The sequence below is a fragment of the Caretta caretta genome, chromosome 7, assembly GCF_965140235.1.
Source record: "Caretta caretta isolate rCarCar2 chromosome 7, rCarCar1.hap1, whole genome shotgun sequence".
Classification (NCBI taxonomy): domain Eukaryota; kingdom Metazoa; phylum Chordata; order Testudines; family Cheloniidae; genus Caretta; species Caretta caretta.
The window spans coordinates 24147679-24164602 of record NC_134212.1 but is presented as its reverse complement, the minus strand read 5'-3'; the positions used below and the strand labels follow the sequence as shown (position 1 = coordinate 24164602).

Here is a 16924-nt window from a genome sequence, read left to right as displayed (position 1 = left end):
ATGGGGCAGGGGTGCTGTCTTCTGTACCCCCCCACGCATATTACTGATGATTCAAAGTCCAGTGGCTCCTCGTGTAGCCCTACCCTAAATCCAGCAGGAATCCGCAGGGCACACAGAGAAGCCCCCAGCTGGCTGGCACGTGCACCAGCAGGGAAGGTGTTTGACAGTGCTGCAGTACCATCGTCCACCCGTGTTGTGCTTTGGGCTAGCAGCTGGAGCCTCGGAGGGCTGGGATCAGAGACAGTGCCCACGGCCCTGAAGGGAGGAGGCCCCAGCACTGACTGTGGGGCACAGAATGGAAGGTCCCTGTGATCTTGGGCCCAAACTAGGGTGGGGAGAACGGGCCAAGAGGTGCATAAAGGACAGTCCTTCACTTCCTCTCAACCCTTCCCCCTTGGGGTGTTGCTGCAGGGTCAGTGTACAGGGCTGCCTTCTCTTGGAGCTGTGGGCGAGGGGCTGTCTCCCCCTGGGGATGGCTTCCGCTCTGCCCTCTGGGGGATCATCTGGGACTTTGATCCATGTCCTGTTTGTCTTGTCTCAGGGCAGAGATGGTGTGCAGGGTCCTCCAGGGCCCCCAGGACCCAAGGTGAGTAAGTCCCCACCTGGCAGTGTTGTCCAGGTCTGCCCACTGGAACCAGAGGGGTTTGGGCGGGTGGAGGTTGTGGCACATGACCCTCTTGACTTGTTTGGCTCTGGGCCATCTGCAAAGGACCTGACTCCCCTGCTCCTTGGGCTGACCGGGACGGGAGAGCTGTGAAGGCCATGTGCTGAGCTGTTGGGAAAGGGAGTGCCCCATGCTGCCCCACAGCCTCCTGCCCCTGGGAGATGCTTGGGTCTAGACAGCCTTGTCCATCGCTCTTTGGCCAGAACTGAGACAGAGCCACTGTGACACAGGGCAGCTCCTATGCAACCCCCACCCTCCCCAGGCCTTGGGCCTTTGAGTCCCTACTGTCCCGTGTTATCATGGGGTCCTGCTCTTCAGGCAGCTCAGACACAGGTGTCGGGAAGCCACTGCAGGCAGCAACCAGGTGACTAACATCACTCTGTTTAGCAGGGGCCTCGCTATTGTGCAGTCCCAGTTGAACTAGGAGACAGCAGCTGGGGCAAATTGCCCCAGGACCTGTCCTTTTAGCTAGCAGGTGCCATGGGAAGACCCCTGAGACCTGGCAGGATTGGTCTCCCTCAGACCCGTCTAACAGGATCAGCACATCTCTGCATGGGTCCCAGAGGAGGCCACCAGTGACAGTCAGCTCTGAACTCTGGATGTGGCCCCGAAAGGGACGTTCCAGACCCAGTAGGTCTAAGGGGCACCCAGGTCTATTAATCTAGTTCAGAACATAGAGGAGGTACGAGCCCTGCTGCTTCACAGCATCAGCCAGCCACTCCATGCCCAGGGCTGGAAGAGGCTGGGTTGGTTCTTCCAGAGCTACCCATTATGGGGTTTCTTGTACCTTCCTCTGAAGCAGCTGGGTCTGGCCATTGGCCCCTGGGCAAGAAGGACCCATCAGTCTGATCTGGTTTGGCAGTTCCTGTAGCTCCAGGGGACAAACAGGAATCTTACCCAGGGCATGTGGGGAGAGGGGTTGGCAGGTGCCCTGTAGGAAACCAGGTTCCCAGGGAGGGTTCCCAGTGCTGTTGGCAGCAGAGTTGCTGGCCCTGGGCTGCTGCCTCTCACTGTGCTCTTGTGTCTCCAGGCAGATGTGGTGGAAGGGAGCCTCTCTGGTCTTCCGGGAGAGCGTGGACCCACAGGACCCAAGGGAGCCAAGGTTAGTGCCAAGGAGGAGAGAGGAGCCCTGTCTGTACCCATGTCTCAGTCAGAGTTTAAGGCCCAAAGGAACCACGAGACCCTCTGTCTGTCACCATCACCAACTTCACCCAGCACCGCACAGTACCCCTGTCTCCCTAGATCTCCCAGGGTGCTGCAGGACATGGAGCTGGTAACTCTTCCCTCTCCCTGAATTTGGCCCAGTGCCCCAGCATGGTGCTAAGAGGTGCTGCATTGCTGCGCTTCAGGTGGGATGTTCGAGGTCCTTTGTGGTTGTCAGAGAGCTAATGGCGCTTACCGCACAAGCGTGGGTTTAACCGTTGTGTCCTGGCCAGACTCCTGTGTGGAGCAGGGCGTGCCTAGATTCCTCCTGTACTTCCAGTTGGCTAAGAGATTCTCCTTCATAGACTCTTGTGAATGTGCTGTGTGATATTCAGCAGCCCCCCTGGCCCAGAGGTGGCTGCATTTCAGTGGTGGGTGAAATGATCCCTGTTTATAATGTTATAGGGATCACCCCATAAGCTCCTTATTTCCCAAACCAGGATCTCCCTTCAGCCCAGTTTGGAAACGGACACTGTGGTACGGTGAGCTAAGCCCACCCTGGTGTCATCATTGTTTCCACAACCATCAATGTACTTTCAAGGGAACAAAGCAGCAAATGGGACAAAATGTGAAATGGGACAAAATGTGAATGAAACACGAAGTGGGAACAATGGTGGGGCTTGGAGCAGAGGCAGCAATGCTGTGTACTTCTGGATTGGGGAAGGAGGTGGCAGCTGCCACTCAGGAGAGATGTAGGGAGAGAGTGGTCTGGAGCCAAGGCTCCAGGGTTCTATTCCCTGCTCTGTGAGGTCGTGTTTCCAACGGTTAGAGCCGGGTGACTGTCTGTCTGTCTATGGTTTGAGCCAGGGCTTTCTGACACGAACTTCTCTCCTGTGCAGGGAGAGCCCGCTGTGGATGGCGAGAGAGGACCCAAAGGAGATAAGGTCTGAGTATAGTAAGTCTTCTGGCACCTGCACTTCACCAGCTTCCTCTCTGACTCTGTCTCGCTCACATCGGGGGATCTCCTCTGCCTGGGGCACTTGACTCTGTCTTTGATCCCTCAGCTTCTCTCTCGCTATCCTTTTGTCTGGCTGCACCACTGCTCAGCAGGCCCAGGTCTCTGGAGCTGGCCCTTCTGTGTTGGAATCCAGGCTCTGGTGCCCTGCCAAGGCATTACTGGTTGCTCATCATCCCATTGGAATGGTTCTTTCCTGGCAATGGCAGCTCCTCAGGCTAAGTCTGAGTGGTCCATGGAGAGAGAACTTGCATCTCCCGAGGGGGGCCCTCCAGGGCAAGTGTAAAGCATGTCAGCAGGTGATGGTGTGCGGGGGAAGCTGGCCTGGCCACTGCCTGTTCAGCATATAAACAGTGGACTTCAGCCCCAGGGCTGTCAAGCCAGCAGCTTCCACACACAATCATGCTGGATTTATTCTTTAAAAAAGAAGGAAAAGTCCACATTATCCTGTAGGCCCTACATATAAACAAAGGAGCATGAGCGCTTCTGTACCCTGCCCTTTACTATGGCATGAGCCCTGCTCCCTATGCAGCCATAGGAGCTAGTTCCCCTGCTGATTTCCAATAAATGCCCAAGGCTGGGCTGTGCTGAGACCTTATGTCCCCATGTGAGGTCCCCCTCCCCAAAGAGCTGGGCAGCACTAGGGAGATGGGGGGACTCTGGCCTCCCCTCAGGGAGCAAACAGATCAATATTCCAGCGGGTGAGCCTCCCCCTGCCCTGGACCAGAGAGGATCTTGGGTTGGGATGGGTCATGGTGATTTCCTGCCGGTCTTTGTGACGTGCTGCGTGTCCCAATTGCAGGGTGAACCTGGGCAGAAGGGGGAGAGAGGAGAAGCTGGCGAGAAAGGCAGGGATGGCAGCCCGGTGAGTACCGCTAGTGGGACCAGAACCACTGGAGCAGCAGCAGGGCTGGGACTGAGGTTCATTGGCAGAGCTCGGGGGGCGAGGCTGCACTGACAGGCTGGCGTGTGTTGGCAGAGCTGGGGGGGCGAGGCTGGTCTAGCACAGGGGGGGTTAATGTGCATTGGCAGGGCTGGGGGTGGGGTTAAGGCTGGATCAGCCAGGGCTAGAATGAGGTGCTTCAGCAGAGCTGGGGGCTCAGTGCTTCCAAGAGTTTTAACCCCTCGGTGCCTGTTTTTTACTGTCTGTTCCTTGCCTTGTTTGCTTTAGGGCCTCCCAGGAGAAAGAGGCCTTGCTGGGCCGGAAGGGAAACCGGTGAGTAAAGGAAGGAAGCGTCAGCCTGGGAGTGCGGGGTGTGGGAGGGAGCGCATGGAAATGGGGAGGCCGGAGGAGTGTGTGACAGGCTGGCTGGGAGGCTGCTCAGAGAGGAGTGAGTTGGTCACTTGGGGTTTTCTCAGGAGCCAGAGTCCCTGTGTCGGGGGGTTTAGCGGGTGGAGGTTGTCATTCCCAGCTGCAGACACAGGGCGGCTCTCGCGAGACATGCCAGCACCCCAGTACACTGCCAGTTCCCCAGTGCCACAGCTGGGCTCTCTGGAAAGTTTGTGGGACAATTCCCTGGGCCGGCAGGGATTCAGGATACTGAGCGGGCATGGCTGAGACCATCACTGGCCCACGTGCAGGTGGGTGAGGTGCCCTTTGCCAGCACAGGGAGACAGGATGTGATTCAGGCAGGGAGGAGAGACTAGGGCTCAGCACATGTCTAAGGGCCCCCAAACCAGCTGCCTTTGTTCTGTTTGTCGTGCTGTATCTTGGTGCTCTCGGTGCCGGGAGGGTTTGGAACAGGTACCCGGTGCTGACTGTGATCGAGCTGGTGGGGGACCCCGGACAGCCCCCAGTTTGTTCTTGGGACACGTCTGCCGGCATTAACCAGCGGGAGACACTAGCTGTGCAGCAAACCCTCCTGCACAAGGTGCCAGCATCGCTGTTCCAGTCCCTTTGCGCCCCCGTGAGCAGCATTCCCCACTGTGACGTTTTGCTGCCAGCTCACGTGTTGTCATTTTGTGTCCTTCCCTTCCATCCAGGGCCCGCAGGGCTTTAGAGGGCCTCCCGGCCCAGCTGTAAGTAACCCTTCATGGTAGGCCTTGGTTCTGGGCCCTGGCTGAGGTTGGCTTCCCCAGCTCTCTGTCTATCCTGTGCAGCAGCTCTGTCTTTGCATCATATTGTGTAGAAGGCCAGGCCTGAACTGGGGCTGCTTCAGGGGCTGCTGTGGTTTCGCTAATTCTCCGGCTTTGAATTGCCTCTTTGCAGGGTATGCCAGGCTTTCCCGGAATTCTAGGCCGACCGGTAGGTGATTGCCTTCCCCTCTTGTCTTGGGCCCCTTCTGCATGTAGCAAGTACATCCTTCTCCTGCAGAGTCTGGGGCGTTTCTGCTTTCAGGAGCAGTCTGCATTGTAATCTTTTCACAGGGAGGCAGAGATCGTGCATCTGGAGGTTAGAGCAGGGACTGGGATTCCAGAAATATGGGTTCTAGTCCTGGTTCTGACTCACAACTTTGAGCAAGTCACTTACTCTCTCCTGGCCCTCAGTTGCCCCATCTGTAAAATGGGGCTAGTGACTCTGAGGCTCCTCACAGGTGTAAAGAGCTCAGCGATCATTGGATAATGGTGCTAGAGCAAGGCCCAGAATGACGGACTGTGTAGCGCACAGCTGGTTAAGAAGTGCCGACAGCAGATAAAGTGAGAGGATTAAAATCCTGTCTGTCTGTGCCTGGCCCTGGTTGTAAATCACCTAAAGCAGGCTGGGTTTGCACTGCTGCCCATATCGTCCCAGACACGGTGTGACATGCACAACAGCGTGTGGAGAGTGTGGGTGCAACCCTGTTGCCCGCTGAGTGCAACTTCCCTCCTTTGGCAGGGCCGTGAGAGGGGGCTATGGTATGGTGGCAGGGACACTTCACATGAGGATAACTCAGTCCAGAGCTCAACCCTTTTTAAAGAATACTGATCCAACCAAAACTCAGTTAAACCCAGAAGTCAGTTGGCCTATCTGGCCTCTGCAATGGCAAGAGGTGATCAGAGCCCCCATCCAGCACTAACAATCTCTCTCCTGTCCTGCAGGGCAACCAGGGAGATCCAGGGCCACCAGGCACAGCTGTAAGTAACACCAGCCTGCTGTACCTTCTGTTGTCTATGGCCGTGTGTGTATCAGAGCCACATCTCGGGTGGCATGGGGGAATCTGCCAGTGCCTCAACCCCAACATGCATAGTAGAGTCCAGATGGTTCCTGGAGGCTGAAACCTGCTGGCATGAGATGTCAGCCCAGCACAGAGCTTATACTGGGAAAGGGGAACAGAAAATAGAATCCCAGTGACATCCATTGGAGCTGCCAGAGGCACACAAAGCATTTTCTTTCAGTATTCACCTCCCTGCCAACCCTCCCCACGGGGCCTGCAAGAGATGATGTCCTGCAGAGCCGGAGGTACAGCCCTCTGTGGTATTACAGGGCTAGGGAGATGCGGAGCCCTGAGCCCAGGATGTTAAACAGGGCTTTTGTGTGTGTGGCAGATTACAAGGCAGTGAACCAAACAGGAAACACCTCAGTGCTGTTCGTGCTGCGCTCCAGAACCGGCTCAGTTGCACTGCTGAGCTCTAGCTGTACCTGGGATAACCATCTTCTCTTTCCTTGCAGGGGCTTGTTGGAGCACCAGGCGCTCAGGGCCCACCTGGAATAAAGGTACATCCCAGACAGCAGCAGCTTCCAACCCGCTGGAGGCTGGAACCTCTGGTCAGAGGAAGCTGGAGTCCTGCTGCCTTTGCTCGGCTTCGGGACTCCAGGAGGCTGAGTTAGCTGGAGGAAGCACTGCAGATCAATGAATCAATACGAAACCCGCAAGCGTGGCTTGTGCATCCACTGGGGAAGGCCTCCAGCTGCCGGGAGCACCAGGTTCCATGCAGAGCTGCATGTGGGCTGAGAGAGGGCCACGCATGAGGCTTGGGTGATAGGCACATCCCTGAGCAAGCCAGAGGGGGTGGAGCTGCAGAGCATGCAGAATGCTGTGCTAGCTGGAGGGCTTTGCTGCCCCGCTTAGACCCGGGATTGCAAGGATCTGATTCCAGGTCAAGTACTGCACACCTATGGGTTACACTGTCCCCTGGCCACTGTGGTCACAGTGTGTGTGAGATGCAGGCTGTCCCCTTAAAGGGGTGCCACATGTTTGGAAGGCCTACATGGTGTTGTCCCACATTATGGAAAGAGTGAGGGGGAGGCTTGCAGGAGAGACTGGCTGGAGCCTTTGGGCACTCCATAGCACAAGGGACATGGGGAAGGGGTGACAGCAGGGGAGGCTCCACTTCTCCAGCCAAGTAGGTGAGGGGAGCGTGAGTCACAGTAATGGACCAAATTCACCTTGGGACATGTTCCTGGAGTCAGCGCAGTGAGCCCAGGGCTGAATGTAGGAAAGTAATGGCGAGGACAAAGCCCATGGAAGGGAAAGAGCAGCAGTCCAGGGCTGGGAGACACTGAGTGTGTCTTTGCAGAGAGCACCCTGGGGGGTACCTGCCCCCGTCCGTGGGTGGGCATCTACCCTGCTTTGCATCACTTAACCACATGCCCGTGCACGCTGGCTTGAGGCCTCATGGACACCAGCAGCTGAATCTGGGATTGTTGTACCTGCCCAGTGCGGGTTTGTAACAGACTCTCTTATTGCAGGGAGATGTGGGTGAGCCTGGCTCCAGCATTCGGGTGAGTAGCTCTGCCATGCCCTGCCCTCTGTGCCCCGTCCCCAGTCAGGCTGGCTCTGGCCTGATCTTAGGCACTTCTGGGACCTTACCCAGTGTGTACACACCTGCCCTAAAGGGAGTGCTGGGCCCTTTCCTCAGGGGACAACTGGTGTGTCCTGATTCCGTGTCAGGCCAAGGCCTGGGAGCCTGCAGAGTGACTGCCTGGGGGTTGATGCTGTCAGTGGGGGACCCACTATCCTAGGGAGAGGCTTCCCCTGGTCTCTAACACATGCCTCTTTGTTCCATTGCAGGGCTTGCCTGGGCCCCAGGGAAGCGTCGGCCTCCCAGGCCCCTCAGGCCCCCCTGGCCTTGTGGTAGGTAGTTGGTGTGGTTCTCTCCCATTTGGGTGCCATCAGGGAGCAGAGTCTGAATGGTCTCTGTGCTGCTGCCCAGGGTGGGAGATTTGCAATTCCTCCTTCATTGCCTTTGATTCCTGATTGTGTTTGTTTTCCAACAGGGGCCGCAGGGCACCCAAGGATTGCCAGGACAAGTGGTGAGCATTGCTTGTTCACAGTGCCCGATAACTCCCTTGCTGCCATGGGGGGTATGAATTGCCTTTCCCAACCTGCCTGGCTTTGCGTATGGCCCTTCCAATGTCCTGCCACTGGAATCTCTTCTCTTGGCAACTTTTGCCTTTGTGTACACATCCATTTGGCAGAGCTGGGCCTCCCTTAGCTGAGTGGGCAGGATCCAGGTAGCCCTTCTCCGAGGCCTGGAAGTGGCAGGAGGAGTCCGATAGAGATGCTAGCTGTGGAGTGGATTGTCAGCAGTGCTGTCTACTTCTCTCTCCCTGTGATAATTCCAGCTGTTCCATTCCTGTTTTCTAGGGTGAGACTGGAAAGCCTGGAGTGCCGGGGAGAGATGGAGTGCCAGGGAAGGAGGGAGAATCAGGGCTGCCTGGGAAAATGGTATGTCCCACACAGGCGCTGGCAGGGCATGTGTGTCTGCTACAGTGAGCTCCAGCAGGAAGGGGAATGGCAGCATTCCCCAGATACTTGGGTGACAGAGGAGTTAGAAATGCCACAATCCTGCTGCACTGAGCCTCTCTGGCCTTCCCTCCCATTGTGTGTCTGGCACTGGAGACCATGTGGATCAGGAGTTGTTCTACATCTGTCTGTGCAGCTGGATGCCCCAGTGACTCTAGCCCAGTTTGGATGACACAGGAGGTCTCATCAAACCACAAATTCCAGGGGATGTGGCACCTCTAATCGGCACTGAAAGCTTGGCTTTGAATTCAGCATGGTTTAGATTTTCCATGGCAGCATGGTGTGTGGAAGAGTACATTATATTCAACCCCTGGGAGTGTGGTATGCAAGAGAGCTAAGTCAGCAGCCGTGTATGATCTGCCAGGTTACCTCTGTGGTGGCCCAACCTCCTGAGGGAGCTGGTGGTGGCAGAGCAGCCAAGGGAGCATGGAGTTGGGGCAGAGCAGCACCCATCATGTCCATCTCAGGCCAAGCCTAACAGTTGTGTTGATTGCATGACAGGGTGTGCCAGGACCCGCAGGCCCTGCCGGACCTAAAGGAGAGCCAGGGGACGCCGGGCTCCCAGGACAGGTGTGTGAGACATTCTCCTATCTCCCTTGGCTCATTTTCTGAGCCAGCTGTGGTAGGTTACTAGCTCCTTTCAGTGGATTTTCCTTCTGAAGGTGGGAGTAACTCATTCAAAGCCCAGCCCTGCTGGGTGGGGTGGGTGGGGTGGGCTGAGCTGGCCCCTCTCCAGGGCTATGGAGAGGCCCCCCCCCCCCAACCCCAACTTCCCCTGCTGCCGGAATTCTGAACACAGGTCCCATACGGGGATGGTGTCGGGACCTTTAATCACTTTATAGCTTACCCAGTGAGGAAATGGTGACAGCAGCCGGGGTTCAGCTGGGCTGGACAGCCCTTCCACACGGGGGTAGGGAGTCTGTTGCTTATCAGATGCTTATCATTGTGCTGTCTTGCTGTCCTCCTTTGTGTGATTCACTCACTTCCTACCCTGGCCCTTGAAGTGAGAAACTTCCCTCAGTCCCTGATGTCACTCTTTTGTTAAAAGTCCATATTTCCCCTTCCCTGTCTCTAGGCGATTGTCGGTCCTCCTGGGATGAAAGGCGAGAAGGTAAGAGGCTTGGGGGTTAGCTCAGGAGAAATCTGCACAGAAAGCTTCAGAGGGGGAGTGTGGGGACTAGGAGCCAGGACTTCTGGGTTCTTTTTCCAACTCTGACCCAGAAATTGCATTACTAATAATGTTGTTAGAGCCCAATAAAAGCTACAAAGGGAGAGGGTGGGGCTGGAACAGCCTGGAGTGAGTGACCAGCCCTTTGGTGCAGGGCTTTCTCAGTGCCATGCTGCCCATGCGCCATGAGCTGCATCTGCTCTGGCTTGTCCAGTGCCAGCTTCCCTGGTGTCTCTTCAGCCACTCCAGCATCTGAGCAGGAGCACAGGGATCCCAGGCTGCACCAGGAGTGATGGTTTGGGGTGACCAGGATCAGTGGAAGAAGGGAGGCCAGATGTCAGCTCAGGATGGGAAAGGGGTTGGGATGCAGGGAGCACAGGAGGGATGCCTGACGTGCTGAGCCTTTGTGTGTTGCTGTATAGGGCGCCCCCGGAGGGATTGAAGGGAACCTGCTGGGTGAACCGGTAAGTTGGCCTTTCATGTTCCTTCCCACTGTTATATCTCAGACTCTGTGCCCAAAGCCAAACACTAACTCTGCTCTCTACCTGCAGGGTGCCAAGGGCGAGCGAGGCTTACCGGGCCCCAGGGGAGAGAAGGTGAGGAACTTCCTCACACCCCAGTGCAGGGAGGGGCTTCCACTCTTAGCCACCTCCCTGTGATGGCTCATGGTGCCTTTGTGACCTGATCCATTTCAATCCCCATTGGTGAGTCTCACTCTCTTTCTTCCTGCCAGGGGGAGCCTGGAAGACAGGGGGAGCCTGGAGACCCTGGGGAAGATGTAAGTACCACGTAGATGGGGTGTTGGGAATGGCTGGGATCCCCACTGTAGGAATGCTGAGTCCAGGCCCAGTGTTAGAGGCTGGGGGAGGCTCTTCCCCTGCCCACCTGCTCAACCCCCCCTTGGTACTGTTCAGGTTCTTGTCCTGGGCCCAGCACTGGAGTATATGAGCGGTTTTGATTTGTTTCATTGCCCCACCTGAATGGGAAGCCCTGGCCTTTACCATAGTAAACCTCTGAGCATGGGGCAGCTCCAGCGTGTCTGAGATCTGGCTCCAGGGAAAGGCTACCTTGGTGTATTGTAATCTAGTTCTGAAAAATGGTATACAGCGTGTGTGCATGCCCTCAAATGTGTACGTGTGCAGAGCATGGTTTTTCTTCATTGTTTCCTGTGCTTGTATTTTAACAGGGAGCCAGAGGATCCCCTGGAGTCAAAGGGGAAAAGGTAAGTAGCAGCCCCGGTACTTGGGCTCCAGTGTACTGAGCCTAGAACTCACTGGTGTGCCCTGTCAGTCCCAGAACGGGATGCGTTTAGCAGTACTTAGTGGCTCAAACACCCATCTGTCACTTGTTACCTTCCATATGGCATTCGGGTTCATATACCTGAGGTATCTCCCTTGCAGTTTGATTGTCATGTGCTGGTGGCTGAGGAGCAGGGAAGATTGTGGCAGCAGTGAGAAGGGCAGGTCTCTGAGTCAGCATGAGACAGGGAGAGAGCTCTTGGGAGCAGGAGCAGCCGTCAGCTGTGTGTTCAGAATTACTGGGACGAGCTGGCCTGCTCTGCTTGGTGTTTGGCTAGGTGAAAGGCTGATGTAAATGGGCTAATCAGAGCTCTTCTTGCATTGTTTAACAGTGACTGTAGTGTTCATGGCTGTGGAAATGGCTGTCACAGTGTGTGTGTCTCATTCCTGTCCTGGCGGGACCCCCCCAAGGCTGAGAGGGGAGTTTATTCTCCAGGGACCACAAGCTGAACGCACCCTGTTCTGTGACTGACAGGGTGTGCTGGTGAGGTTCTTGTGATGTGGCCACTTTCCCACTAGGGACTGACTGAGGCCTCCCAGTGAACAGCCATAGATTGCAACCTTGCTTAGTCACCAGCTTGGGCATAGCTAACTGGAGGATAATTCTGTCCCATTCCCATCCACTCCTAACTCCTGTATGTCCCTATGTATCCACCCCTCTGCCCCTCCATGGGGCATGACTTACCATTTCTATTCCATCTGCACCATTCAGGGTTCAGTTGGCATTGGCCTGCAGGGACCCCCTGGACAAGATGGGCCTCAAGGTTTGAAGGTAACATCTCCTAAGACTTTGTTAGCACAGAGAATCTCTCCTTAGTCATACGGGGAGTCTGGGAATCAGAACTCCTGGGTTCTCTTCCTGCTTCTGCTTCTGGCTTGCTGAGTGACTTGGGCCAAGCCTCTTCCCTGGCTCTGTGCCTGTCTCCCTTTTTGTATAATGGGGTTAATGACACTTGCCCTCTGTTGTTAAACACCTGCTTGGAAGGTGCATATTATTATTGTTATCAACTTAAAACATGGAGTGAAACGCCACATGCTGGCCTTGGCACTGCTCCCTGCTCAGCGTTGCTGTCTCCTGCTGTGTGTGACCTGTCCAGCCCACAGACTCGCAGCCAAGCCAGGAAATACTGTGAATACTGTGAACACGAGCAAGACACCCATAATCTCCCCCTTCATGGGAAATTGATTATTTGGTAGATTCTCCAGGCCCTTTGAGTGAGTCACAGGACAGCTCTAGATGGGGAGGTGGCAGGAGCCACTCTAGAAGCAGGACAGGAAGGGCTGGATCCCCCCACTCCCCCCGCCTACCTTGCCCCTCACAGCTTCAGGGCTGAGAGACACGGGTGCTTACAGAGCTCATTTGGCATCAGCACCACGGGTGCTGGACAGCTCCTCCTGGAGACCCTGAAGAGCTGGGACACTCTACTCCTGGTTCCAAACCAATCCCCCAGCAGAGATCTTCAGCGCCCAGTTACCAATGAAAATTACCTGCCTCTCCCTCCGCTATGCACACCCAGGGAAAGCCAGCTACCCCAGTGTAACCGCAGAGCGGGCAAGTGCTGGGATCAGTATGTCTCCATTCCAACGCCAGCCATCCTCCATATACAGGCCTGACCCCCTCACTTTTGTGCTGCCTACCTGTATAGGCCTGAGATCCTTTTCCCTGCTTCTTCCCACCCTCAGCATGTGGGTGTTTGGCTGAGCCCACCTCCATTTCATTCCTTCCCCCCAGGGCTGAGTGCTCTGCCCTGCTAGAGTACTGCATTTCCCTCCAGACTGAAATTGAAGTCCCCTGAGGAGTGTGGGCCCCATCCCACTGCTCCTTTCTCATCAGTCTGGCATCGGGGGAGTCCTTCCCCAGCAGCAGGCTCAGCAGCACTTCTCTCTCCCCTCCAGGGCGACACTGGCTTACCTGGCCCACCAGGATCCCCGGGCTTGCCAGGCATCGCAGGGACCCCCGGCCAGCCAGGTCTGAGGGCAGAAAATGGACAGCCAGGCCCACCAGGACCTCCAGGAGAGAGGGTAAGAGGTGCAGTTACCATCCGGCCCTGAGCTCTGGCCCATCTCACCCCTGCTAAAGCACAGCCACTTGGACCACTCGCCCCAACAGCACATACTGCTCAGCACCAAGGGCCAGTGCAGCAGCATGACTGTCCAGCTGCCTCAGCTTCTTCCCTGGGCCTGGCCCTGGAGGTTCATGCAGGGGAGCCAAATTACAAAGGGAGACCACTGGGTGAGTCCATGAGATGTTCCAGAGCCCTGAGGCTTCCTGTCCTGGACTCCTTGGTGCCGGCAGGCAGGGCCTCCTGCTGCCGGAGTGCAAGGGGTCGATGAAAGAAGCAAGGGAAAAGCCCACGTAGGACCATCCTGGCTACCCCCAACAGACTTTTCCCTGCAGTGCTTTCTCCGACCCAGTGTGAAGTATGCTCCAGCAAAGCAGCTTCCATCAGCTCCCTCCTGCGACGTGCAGAGAGTCTGCAGCACCCCCCTTGAAGGATTAAACGTCCTTTCTCCACTCACTCCTCCCTGCACTGAACTGGGCTCTCTTTCCTGGCAGGACCTCGGAGTTTACCCTGAGCTGCACAGTTCCCCTCCCACGAGAGCACTTGCAGTTGCCTGGTGCCCTGAGTGTGAGCTCTGCCATGGGGGGGCTCGGTGAAGAGAGATGCCCCAGGGCCCTGGGGCTTGACCTCTGCCATGGAGAGGCCTTAACTGTGCTCCCTTTACAGCCAAGGCCACTCCTGGGCCTTCGCTAGCTGTGAAGTGGGGCCTCATCATGGCCAAGGCCTCTCTTGACTGATGTATTTTTCTTGCTAGGGTTTGATTGGCTTCCCTGGAAGAGATGGTACCTCTGGATCACCAGGGCCCCCAGGGCCCCCAGGGCCAGCGGTGAGTGTTGGGCACCTGGGGCCTAGAGTGCTGGGTGTGTAGCCAGGAGGAGGAAGATGGTTTCCAGGAGGTGCAGCTATTGCTCCCCCTAACTAAGCCTCTGCCTGTGTGTTTCTGAAGGTGCCCTGCACAGCCTCGGGGAGGGAGAACTGGGCAGGGTGCTGGAAAGAGCCTGCTGCCCTGACAGAGCAGCAGGCAAGAGAAGTCAAACTGCCAAGCTCTCCGGGGAGCAAATGAACAGTGTAGGAGGTGACAGGCAGCTGCCCTGGGCCAGGAGAGAGGCCACTGAAACCCAAGCCAATGCCACTTTGCACAGCTGCAAAGGGAGGAATTTAAAAGGTCAAGTGCCCAAAAGCAGGCAGGCTGGGTGTCTAATTCACCTGGGCCACTGCCACAGTGTGGGCACGATGTCAGCTTACGCATTTAGCTGTGACTCTTGCTCATCACTTGCACACACAGTCCCAAGGATTGTGTGAGATCTTCCAGCCCCCACCTCCAAGCATGGGGTTCACCTTTGGGTGACAGAAAAATCTCTTGCTTATCCCAGTGCAGACGCCCTTAGGGGTCTCCCTGTGGACTGGAGCCAGAGCAGCTTTGCATCCAGATTCAGAGCTGGGTGAGAGGCTTACATGAGTATCATTGAACTATTCCCTTGAGTGGGTTGGGGTTGGGGAGGGATGGCTGGACAGATGACTATCTGCATTTCTTCAACTAAAACTCCCTCCATCTGCTTGTTCTCTTGTGTTAACCTCCTGTTCCACTAGTGCTACCCAACCCCAGACAAATGAAAGGGAAGTGAGGTGAGTCGTACAAGTGACATGGCCAAGGTCTGACCCCTCTCCTTGGTGTAATTGTGGTTGGCACCTAGACCAGGGCAGCACTGATCTCTGTATCCTGTGATATAGCAAGCCCGCGGGGATTGCTTCAGAGGCCCCCAGGCTGGGCCTGGTCCACTGATCTGTCTCTCTTGTTTCAGGGGGCACAAGGCATCCCAGGACTGAAGGGTGACAAGGTAGGCTCTGCTTTAACCCTTACTGCACCAGCCTCCTGTGGCTCCTGGAGTGCGGGAGAAGGGCATGTATTCTCCAAGGGCCACAGCTAGAGTGTTCTTTTTCTTGCTTGGTGGATGTTCCCTATTGCCTTCAAATAACACCTGTCCCCCTTTGGGGGATGGGTCTCTGGAGGAATCCAGACTTTTCTCCCCCAGTGCGGCTTCTGGGCTTGTGATGTTGATAGACGGAGGTACAGGGACATCTCAGAGCTACCTACAGGGGGAGTCCTTGGGGCCAAGTGTATCTCTGACCCATTTGCAAAGGCCGTTCTTCTCTCTTCCTCTGGCCTCTGGTGCAGTCGCTTGTCTCTGAAGAAGCCTGTTGTAGGGTGTGACTGTGGTGCCAGGCCCCATCGGTTGATCCTGGGGCTGGCAATACTGTTACAGTACAGGTACCAAGGAGCAAGTGAGCTCCTGTCCTGTTGCATGACCTGACTTCCCAGTTTGAGGGCATGGGCAAGCAGAGCCGGATCCCCTTCAAGCAGCCAACAGACAGCAGCATCCCTAGGGGTGCAGGTGGCATGAGGATCCTGCCCCGCACATGGAAACCTCTGAGCACCAAGGGAGCAGCGAGGAGAGGCCATGGCTTTCCGGCTTCGCCACATGTCTGGTTGTCAAGACATGCAATCTCATGTATGTGCAGGGTAGAGTGGCCAATTTTGGTTGGATGTATTCCTGGAGGTTTCATCACATGGCATAATCTTTAATTAAAGATTCATCTTTAATTCCTGGAGACGCCCGGCCAATCCTGGAGGGTTGGCAACCCAAGTGCAGGGCAGTGTCCCATGGACCATAATGCTGAAGATTCCCAGAGCTGGGACAAAGTGTGCAGGCAGAGGGCGTGGAAAGGGGCAGCCAGTGGCTGGATCCAGCAGGGCCCGGGTAGTGCCTGACTTGGCCTTTTGGGCAAGGTGTGCAGGATTGCTGCTTACCTCGGCTCATTCAGAGAATGCTCTTGTTAGCTACAGCATCACTAACACTCTGTCTCTCTGCCCTGTAGGGGAACGTGGGGGCTGGACAGCCGGGCCCTAGAGGTGAGCGAGGAGACCCAGGGCCACGGGTACGTATCTCCCTTATAGCCTCCCCCAGCTGTGAGTGCAGACCACGCTAATCCACCCCTCTCCCCAGCACTGCTGTGTGTGAGGGGACAAGCGCATCGATCCCGTGGGGCCAGAAAGACTTTCCAGCCTGCGGTACAGCAGTGGGGAGCACGGCCTGTGCCCCCCTGCAGCACTGGGGACTCTACCAGGCCTTGTGTCTTTGGGATACTGACACGGCTCTTCATGGGCCAGGGGTATGTGGAGCAGTCTTGGAGGTTAGAGATGGAGAAGACACTTTTGAGCCCATCTCCCTGAGGAGAGCGCCCCCTTGGTGCACACCCTGGCTGGGGCTGCGGAAAGCCCACAAATGGGTACCCTGGAGGCATCCTGTGCCCAGGACCCTCCCCAAGGCCGAGGTCACTGCTCTGGGGCTTTGCCTCTCACCCCCCTCACCATGGATCAGGATAGCAGGCTATGGAATTGACCCGCTGTGCCCTCAGGGCCCAGCTCTCCCATTCCCGGCCCTGTGCTCTGTCTCACTGTGCTCTTTTCCTCCTCGGCAGGGTGAAGACGGGCGCCCAGGGCTGGAGGGAGATCGTGGGCCTGCGGTAAATACCTTCCTCCTCCCTTTGCCTTGCTCTTTAACCAGGGGCTGGGATTGGCTCCCGCTCGCCAGTGATTCCCCTTCTCTTTTCCCTTTAGGGGCCTCCCGGAAACCGAGGGGAGCGAGGTGACAAAGTAAGCAACCTACTGGTGGGGAGCGGTGGGGCCGGGGGAGGGGAGTCTTCTCCCACCTCCCCCTCCATCAGGCTGCTATTGAAGTACAAGCACCTGCCCATGGGGTACAATCCCACGCTGATGGGATGGGGTCAGGCAGGGTATTGCCCAGAGCTGCCCCTGGATTTCACCCCCCAGCCTGCTTGGGCTGCTGCCTGACCAGGGGCTGTCTCCTCTCCAGGGGAGCTCATGGCCTGTTCTCCCTCTTGCTCT

The 16924-nt window shown here is 56.5% G+C and overlaps 1 protein-coding gene across 5 annotated transcripts in view; it reads left to right on the top strand.

Moving 5' to 3' along the window:
- COL7A1 (collagen type VII alpha 1 chain) overlaps positions 1 to 16924 on the top strand; it is a 132839-nt gene that overhangs the window by 90516 nt on the left and 25399 nt on the right. For all 5 annotated transcript variants that reach the window (XM_075130311.1, XM_048857965.2, XM_048857964.2 and 2 more), the window contains exons 78-102: positions 542 to 586; positions 1695 to 1766; positions 2707 to 2751; positions 3625 to 3687; positions 3994 to 4038; positions 5032 to 5067; positions 5841 to 5876; positions 6412 to 6456; positions 7432 to 7464; positions 7754 to 7816; positions 7960 to 7995; positions 8330 to 8410; positions 8990 to 9058; positions 9564 to 9599; positions 10079 to 10120; positions 10208 to 10252; positions 10390 to 10434; positions 10843 to 10878; positions 11667 to 11726; positions 12851 to 12976; positions 13772 to 13843; positions 14820 to 14855; positions 15895 to 15954; positions 16498 to 16542; positions 16637 to 16672. In XM_075130311.1, coding sequence (XP_074986412.1) covers positions 542 to 586; positions 1695 to 1766; positions 2707 to 2751; positions 3625 to 3687; positions 3994 to 4038; positions 5032 to 5067; positions 5841 to 5876; positions 6412 to 6456; positions 7432 to 7464; positions 7754 to 7816; positions 7960 to 7995; positions 8330 to 8410; positions 8990 to 9058; positions 9564 to 9599; positions 10079 to 10120; positions 10208 to 10252; positions 10390 to 10434; positions 10843 to 10878; positions 11667 to 11726; positions 12851 to 12976; positions 13772 to 13843; positions 14820 to 14855; positions 15895 to 15954; positions 16498 to 16542; positions 16637 to 16672 — 1308 coding nt within the window. The remainder of the gene's footprint in view (positions 1 to 541; positions 587 to 1694; positions 1767 to 2706; positions 2752 to 3624; positions 3688 to 3993; positions 4039 to 5031; positions 5068 to 5840; positions 5877 to 6411; positions 6457 to 7431; positions 7465 to 7753; positions 7817 to 7959; positions 7996 to 8329; positions 8411 to 8989; positions 9059 to 9563; positions 9600 to 10078; positions 10121 to 10207; positions 10253 to 10389; positions 10435 to 10842; positions 10879 to 11666; positions 11727 to 12850; positions 12977 to 13771; positions 13844 to 14819; positions 14856 to 15894; positions 15955 to 16497; positions 16543 to 16636; positions 16673 to 16924) is intronic.